Here is an 8,604-nt window from a genome sequence, read left to right as displayed (position 1 = left end):
CTTAGTTAATGATTGAAATTCATTGAAGTACAAACAGTAACTGTTTGTGTGTGTGGCAAGTTGTAAATAGAATGTCTGTACCGTAAACATACATATAAATACGTCATTAAAAACTCAAGTAAATTATATTCATTTTCAGCTCATAAAATACTAATAATTATTGGGTTTGCCTGAAAAACAGGCTTGTGTTTTGGTGAGTGAGTAATGAATGATTAACAAAATAACCATATGCTGCACTTGAAATAAAACCATCCCGGATAGACACAGAGTTCAGTAAATGGCCAGAGAATTAAAAGGAGGAGCAAGTTAACGTACCTTGTCCCGATATCCAGCCAACTTCCATAATCTTTAACCAGAAAGAAGAAGTGCTGCAAAAGACAAGAAGAATGGAGTGCAATACAAAAGAGACGACACTAGGAAAACTCAATTCCAGAGAATCAAGGAAATCATTAGCTTCTTTGACATAATCAGAAATGGCAAACATTTACTGCAGATTTCACAGACCCTGATTAGCACTATCTTTGAGTACCTAATGTTACCTTACATAATGTGTACCGGAGTCCCCTATTTTACATCCTTTCTACCTTTTTATAAACTATACCTGCTTCCCTTTGAGTGCAGTCTGAACTACTTAAATCCCCTTTGCAATATTCATAAACAGTGACATGTGGCAGGTGCCAAGTGGGTGATGATATAGGTCTCTGTACAATCTATTCTTTCCAGGTTAGCGTATTTATGTACCACACACTAAGGGCAGCTCTGTGTTCAAATTAGCTCCTGTGGGGTCCTGCCTTGTCAGGACATTTTAATGGAATGGTTTACACCTCTCCCCATCCCTTTGCATTTGTAATAATAATTTACAGTAATGTAAAATGAGTGCTGGAAATGTTCTTATTTAAGAAAAGAAGGTATACGTATTGCTTGTTTTTGTTACTAATAATAATACAGTAAATCCCTTCTTTGTGAAAGGGTCAATATAAAGACCATTCTCTGCCAGTCCCCCCTCCAGGTACAACACAAGGATTAACTTACCAAAGCCATTATATCAGAAATGACCAACACTATCAGAAACAGGCTGAAAGAAAAATTAACAAAAGCTTTAGCACTCTCCAGAAGACAGAACTGTGTCATTCTATTTTAGTTTTTTTTGTTGTTGCAATTTTTACTTAACCTTCCTGTTAAACTATACCACAGCTACAGCACAGCAACAAACATGTGGCTTGTCTTAACATATACACATTACATATTGTTGCAGTGCTTACATCACACATGGATTTGCATTTGAATTCTGGAGGGAAATACTTTGGCAGTAAATATAGGGTGGAATAATTGCCTTGTCAAAATGGTATTTACTGGATAATCCTTCAGAAAACTGGGTGACATGGGTAACTGGGGAATACTGGGGAATATCTGGAGTGGGTTCTTTGGGCTGTGTTTTCCCACTTATTTTATTAAATCTATGTTGTCAAATGTTAAGGGACGTGCAATATGAAAATTAATGTAATTTAAGTAAAAGGAAAATAGAAAACATTACATAAGTACTGGTAAGTCACGCCTTATCAGGACAGCGCAGTAGAAAAACCATTGTTACTTACTTGTTGTTCAGTCATAAAATAGGATTTTAAAAAAGGGCCCTTCACTAATTTGATTTGTTTTTATATTCTCTTTTTTATGTCAGATAGTACAATAATAATCAACAGGCTCCAGTACATCAAAACAAGAAAACGCACAGAATGTCAAGGTACCTTTTTGAAGAAAGCTGTGTTGATACTTGAATGGTTTCAAATGTGCACATCACAATCACAAAAGGTATCAGAATCTGCATAACAAAAGAGAAACATACTGACTGCAGTGCTTATTAGAGTAGGATAACTCATGATTTTGTAGCCAGTGTAAACCTACAATATGCATTATCACAAAGCTATGAGTGTCACTAAAGAGCTTTATTTTAAAACAGCAGTACACAAAACATTCTAGGAAGGGCATGCAGCACTGGGACCCCAGTTCTATTGGCACATTTAAATACCAGCTTGCTGTGCAGCTTATTTTCATAAAACCAGGGCAAACAAACAGGCTTTGGGTTTTTTTTTTTTTAATAGTAACACAGCCACTTAACTTATGCATTATACATAATCTAGTGAATACTGACTGGTGTTTATTAGGTATTACTTCTCAATTCAATAAAGGACAGCCAATATGGTTGGTGGCCACTGACAGTACATTTGATATAAAATAATTGACTTTTGTTTGAATAATTCATAATTTGAAGGTAAAACAGACTACGCAATGATCTATGGCTCTTAATTAATTTAATGTATGTCAGTTAGCCCAAATACCTCAAGAGCTCGAAACACACCAAGGATGCTACATTACTGAAGACCTCTGCAGTATGCAGAGCAAATTGTATGTCAGACAAAACTATTGTATATTTCGTAAAAAGAATCCGTGAGCTAGTTATGTTTTTTAACTGAGATTTAAATAGAATACTCCATATAAAAAATGAACCGTACAAAAGTCTTAATATTTAAAATAAGAACCCATTTAAACAACCGCTCAATTCCTTGTGTACCTTAAGGACTCTACCTCACCCTGCCTGAGACATATTTTTAAACTTGAATCTTATTAGTGGCAGATCAATGAAGCAGAAGGGTCAGAGTACATCAGTCAACAAAAGTCCCGTCTCTTTTTTGTTCCCTCTCCAACTTCCTAGTGCAAGAGGTTAAAAAAACAATGGAAGGGAACCTGTCTGAGTTCTGCACCCACAAGGTAAATATGAACCAGAAAGTGTGATTAGAGCCAAAACTTGCAGCTGGCAGCATAAATGTGTATCTTTGCAAGTGTGTACTAAACTACCCTCTCATCCCTTCAGAAGCTGAAGGCAGATCTGAGGCCCTACAATGGGATGTTTTTAGATAAAAGCCTTGTTTAGTTTGCCCACAAAAGTAACAAAATAAAAAAGAAGCGGTCCAGTTTCCATTGCTGTAAGTTTTTAGACCTCTACATCATTGCCTCACTTATTATCTTTCTTAGGGAGAACAGATGTGACCTAGGGGCTGAAAATCCTGAGCTGGAACGTAGGCTCGTGCACACTGCTGAATCAGGCTTAAAGGAGTGCTAACCAGTGCTCTAAAATCAATACCTACCTAACCTTTAAAAACATTTTTACTGTTCCACTTTTACTGGTGCAGAGAATCTTTTCCTTCTTCACTTTTCTATGTTAATTCAGGTTATACAAATATGATCTGATTGTAGCTAATCCACTGGAGTAAATTTGAACTACAGCAGATGTATTGATTGGTACCGTAAAGCAGCAGCAACTATTTTTTTTTTTTAATCTATGGCATACTGATGTTGTTTTTGCAATGGGTGCATATTCCAAATTGAAGTATAAATTATAAGCAAAGGGCAAAGAGATCTTCAACAGAAGAAAGTTATACTAAGTGTTAATAACACTTAAGAAAATGGATTTTAAACCTTGGTCAGCACTTCTTTAATAAAGGTTTAATAAACACAGACTACCATTACTAAGAACTGGCGTTTGTGGACTCATGTTGGAAATAAAAGCAATTTCTCATCAGTAACCACTTTTAAAACACAGCAATGGTTTTAGTGTTTCATGTAACTGCTATAAAGAAAAATATATAAGAAACACATACCTTCCACATCATCAGTGCTCCCATAACGAAAGGATTAAACACGGTCAGAAAGCAGTATACTGAAGCAGGATCAAAACTAGGAATACAGAATGATATACTGTAAGGGAGTGATTTTGAGTTAGAGGTATTACATGTGATCTTACAAAAGCGCCTAATAAAACCATTCAAATCTGTATTTACCTGTTAATAGACGCTATATTTCCAGTTCCAAAAAAAGCAGTAACTATAAAGAAAACCTGAAAGCTCTGCTGAGGAAAACTTAACCCTCTGACAATCATTTTTAACTCACAAGTTTTCAATTTTACATCTAAATATCCATATGTGAGATATTTATACATCATAGATTTCCGTTGTATTTTTGGAATCCATGCAGTATAGGTTTAAATCACGTCTTTTTTGTTCAGAAAAGGATCATGTTTACATGTTGCATCTTCCATGTACAGTGGTTTTTATAACTTTTAACTTTTTTTATAATGTATTTAAAATGAAGAAAGGTACACTGTGCAGAAACAGGGTTAACAGCACCATCTGCTGGTTGTGTTTGTGAAAGCAATGCCATGCTGCACCATGCCCCAGGATAAGGATACAAAAAAGTAAGATCTGCGTATATCATCAAGCCTTAACTGTCGCAGCTTTGAGATATCAATGTTTTCAGAAAAGTCGATGTTGGAAAGCTGCAGAAAAGGAAACAAAACAGGTTGTTAAGCAAAATCTCACTTAGCAAAAACAGTTTTTGTATTCATGCAGCTGCTAGACAAAGACTGTGTCTTAATAATGACAGTGGACATAAATAATTCAGGATATGCAAATATCACAAGCTCTGATTGCAGCTAAATGAAAAACAGCACACAAAGTGGCCGGTACCCTGAAGCAGCAGCAACTTTGATCTACAGTACAGTGTGACAAAAAAGGCTGAAAAAAGGTTTCATACTTCAGCCAAAAGGGTTGCTTTAAAAAGATTCCCTCAACCCTAACCTTCACCTGTAGCTCACCACATAAATACACAAGCGTCTCCTTTCCCCTCCTGGCTCAAACCTGATCAAAAGAGTTTGTGTTCTCAATTTAGACCTCCAAGGACACAAATAAAAAAAAGACAAACAAAAAAACAAGAAAAAACAGCACCAAATCTATTAGAGTTTGGCACAGCTGTGTTTCCACTTTACCTTTAATCTGGGAGACATGCCTTTAAACTGCATGGTCTCCTGTTCCATGTTAATCCACACAAACATCAACCAGGACAGCACAAGGGGGAAGAGTGCCTCGCATCTAAAAGTGCAACAGCGTAATATTACTCATTAGCACAGCTATACTACTTGTATTTCTGTGTGGATGGTAACTGTATAATTGCTTTGCACCTTGCACCTGTACTTATTTGTTAAAAGTACTAAAAAAAAAAGAACATATAGTGCATACAGGCTCGAACAAAAGAAATAAAAGTATATACAGTTTTGGAAGTGCCTTACAACTTTAGTAAGAAGCAGTTGCATCACAATATTTGGTATTAATAACTTCAAATTGGCAAACAGCTAACTAACAATATTAACTTAAGGCTATTTTCTATCTGTCACTTTCATATGTGTGTTTTTCATATACATTCTCTTATGTAGCTGACAGTTTACAGTGTTAAGTACAGGAGACACTGTAAAAATACTCTGGGTTCATTATGTAAGTTTCAAATCTTTAAATAGTATTTTCACTACAAAAAAACATCAGAATTATAACAGCAGATACTTTTCTATGATATAATCTTCTGATCCTAAACCTTTTAATGTTAGTGAAAACTATATGTTGTTAAGGGACTCACTGCATTTCATATAGACAAACCTACTGTCTTCTCTGCTGTAGGTGTGAAATTAGCTATTTCAAACACTTTTAAAGTTTCAGGAGAAAAAAAAAAACAACTTCTCATAGTTTTAACTATAAGAGGCTTAAACTGGTTATTAAAATGGAATTTCACACCTAAGAATGTAGTCTTTTTCAAAGGCATTTTTTTAAAGCTGACAATCGATTTGAACATGGGCAGTCTATATTGTAGCAAAACCCAGATGCTTGTGATTTCTTTTAAAAGAATATATCAATTGCTCTAGGGAACAATGAAATTATTCACCATCCAGGGGCAAAAACCTGCTTTAACTGCTGTGAATACGGCTATAGCAGCTCACACACAGCATTTCTGGTTGTCTGATTCTGTATTTGAGGATTCTACATGGGAGAAATTAGTTTTATATTTCATCTGAGATTATATAATTGGCCTTTGTACATTTATCTCCTTGTACATTATTTACTATGGGATGATCTCAACAAAAAACAAATTATAGATTCTGATATTTTTTTTTTGGCACATAGAAGACTGTATATTACATTTCCATTTAGTAATATACAGTCTTACATGTGCCAAAAGAATATAATAATAAAATACTGAGCGAACAATATCCAACTCTCCAGCATGAGGAGCACACACACGCTGCAACTGGAAGCAGTGTCGAAGGTTACCCTGTACTGAGGAGGAGGTAAGTCGATACTAGAGACAGGAATATGCCCAGCAGGCGCTGTAGGAGGAGTGTGGAGCTCAGCAGAGGCACAACAAATGAGGAGGCTGTAACAGAGAGTAGGAGCAGTTATTATAACAGGACAGGCCGCACAGAGATGAGAAAAGCAGCAGCACAGGGCAAAATACACAAGTCACTTAGCGCCTTGGTGACATTTACAGTAGCCTGCCATCAGCAGCCTTGACTCTGCACTGTTTCATGGATCATTCCAAGTGAAAGCAATCTCATTTATTGGTTGTATGACCGACTATTATTTTAAATAACTTTGCACTAAGAAACAATGGGGAAAAGTCACAACAAACTTTAACTTCAATTCATAGGTTGGCGCTTAGCCATAGAACACTTGAAATGTGCATTTTCAGTCAGTTATGTTCACAATGATGCAAGCATTGCCTGCACCCAAATAATAACATGCATACATTGTTACACGGTCTATTTATTCTAGAGAAAACTGTTTTGTTGACAATTTCTCAAGTTTTCTACTCAATTCAGATAAAAAGAAATATGCAGTTTCACATTTTAATTATAATTCCATTTCAACATTTATGAAAAATGTAAAAGTATACTCTTAACATTGTGTCCTCAATTTATAATGGTTACAAAACATATAAAATGTTAAGGCATGTATTATTATGTAACATACCTAACGTTGTCCAGCTGACAATCTGGTTGAATAATGGTAATCCTTGCTTGAGGCTCAAACTGGAGTGGGTACTGTTCACAACAAATGTGCACAAAACAATATTCAGCATCTGAATACAAGCAGAAAACAGGTAGAATGTTAAACACATTGCCACAAATAGTTGTTCTAATAAAATATTAATCTTTTTTTTTTTTTTTAACATAGTTCTGGTAGTTTGGGGATATACCACACTCCATATTTTACTAAATAAAATAATATAAAGCACATACCCCCCTAGTGTAGTATCTAGGCTACAGGATAGAGGCACTAGGTGGAGATAAGTCATTACATAGCAATACTAAGATATAGTATGAACACCGGGGGAAAACATGGTAAAAAAACAGGGATACGTGAGTGAACACAATCTGAGTGTGTATAGCAATAGGCTGTACCTGCACTTGTATAACACAATCCGAGTGTGTATAGCAATAGGCTGTACCTGCACTTGTATAACACAATCCGGGTGTGTATAGCAATAGGCTGTACTTGCACTTGTATAACACAATCCGGGTGTGTATAGCAATAGGCTGTACTTGCACTTGTATAACACAATCTGGGTGTGTATAGCAATAGGCTGTACTTGCACTTGTATAACACAATCCGGGTGTGTATAGCAATAGGCTGTACTTGCACTTGTATAACACAATCCGGGTGTGTATAGCAATAGGTTGCACTTGCCGGGCTGGTAGTATTAACTAGTTTCTAGAAGGTTTGCTGAAGGTCATAAACAAAATGACAAGGCCAATTACTAAATGACTAGTGAAATGTACGGCATTAGGATAAATACTTGAGCAATGTTATATAACACATCAGAGATACGATACCATTGTGCAAATGGATTTAAGTTAGTTAGGCCTACTGGCTTTTGAGGTACCAGTTGGTTGTGACTACATAAAAGCATGTCATATATTAAACTTTTTAAAAAAGTACAGAAATACGTTTAATAGCTTTGTATTCTGGATTTCATCAACCACCTAGCTTTTGTGGTGCTGCCCAACCTTTGTTTTACAGAGCTACATGTACAGGATTGTAGGTGCAGGTGTGATCAGTTGAACTCACCTGGAAGAGGTATACTTCAAAGTCTCTCCAGTTCCTGGAGGTTTTGCTCTTTGCTTTCCAGAGGGAGGCCAGAAAGAAAGAAGAGATAATGAGAGAAAACAATCCAGCACCGGTCCTGCAAAAAAAATTATACACAAAATATAACCATGTAAAAAAAAATAGGTGAAAGTTACCCCCTTAAATACAAAGGTGTTGCTAGAGGGTATACTATAGTCTGTCAAGGCATTATCTGTAAATGACCAGCTTATCAAAAACAAAGAAGAAGGAGAACTTTAAAATACAGCCAGCACTGCCTATAACGACTGCTCCAGGGACAGAGGTATACACAGTCATTTTAATGTCTCTCACAAAACATATACCCCCTAAGAGTAGTGGGGGACATTGTGCCATTCTTTGAAGTGTAGGTTGATCCCAGGAATCACTTACTAAAAACATGCCGAATATCAACTACATATTTTTATTTACGTATTATTATGTATTACTCCTACTGATGTTTTACTGGTAGGTTGTCAAAAGATATTGTTTGCAAGCAAAGGGTGTGCGCCTTACACAAGATTGATATTAGGCTCCCTCCCGACCACAGGCATTAGAGGGAACATCGCCAGGAACAAACATGCAAGTATCCAGCAAACTGACCATGTCTGTAAAACAAAAGAAA

General features: G+C 36.1%; 1 protein-coding gene across 4 annotated transcripts in view; it reads right to left on the bottom strand.

Annotated features, from left to right (window-relative positions):
* Positions 1-8,604, bottom strand: part of pign (phosphatidylinositol glycan anchor biosynthesis, class N) — a 29,027-nt gene that overhangs the window by 1,202 nt on the left and 19,221 nt on the right. For all 4 annotated transcript variants that reach the window (XM_059018724.1, XM_034921072.2, XM_034921071.2 and 1 more), the window contains exons 18-28: positions 8,496-8,587; positions 7,947-8,061; positions 6,849-6,957; positions 6,150-6,252; positions 4,820-4,922; positions 4,244-4,330; positions 3,837-3,892; positions 3,657-3,732; positions 1,746-1,819; positions 1,033-1,075; positions 316-368 (exon numbers count right to left, since the gene is read on the bottom strand). In XM_059018724.1, coding sequence (XP_058874707.1) covers positions 316-368; positions 1,033-1,075; positions 1,746-1,819; positions 3,657-3,732; positions 3,837-3,892; positions 4,244-4,330; positions 4,820-4,922; positions 6,150-6,252; positions 6,849-6,957; positions 7,947-8,061; positions 8,496-8,587 — 911 coding nt within the window. The remainder of the gene's footprint in view (positions 1-315; positions 369-1,032; positions 1,076-1,745; positions 1,820-3,656; positions 3,733-3,836; positions 3,893-4,243; positions 4,331-4,819; positions 4,923-6,149; positions 6,253-6,848; positions 6,958-7,946; positions 8,062-8,495; positions 8,588-8,604) is intronic.

Source organism: Acipenser ruthenus, chromosome 3 (genome assembly GCF_902713425.1).
Source record: "Acipenser ruthenus chromosome 3, fAciRut3.2 maternal haplotype, whole genome shotgun sequence".
Classification (NCBI taxonomy): Eukaryota; Metazoa; Chordata; class Actinopteri; order Acipenseriformes; family Acipenseridae; genus Acipenser; species Acipenser ruthenus.
Note: the sequence above shows the minus strand (reverse complement) of the source record. Positions and strands in the feature narration are given on the sequence as shown.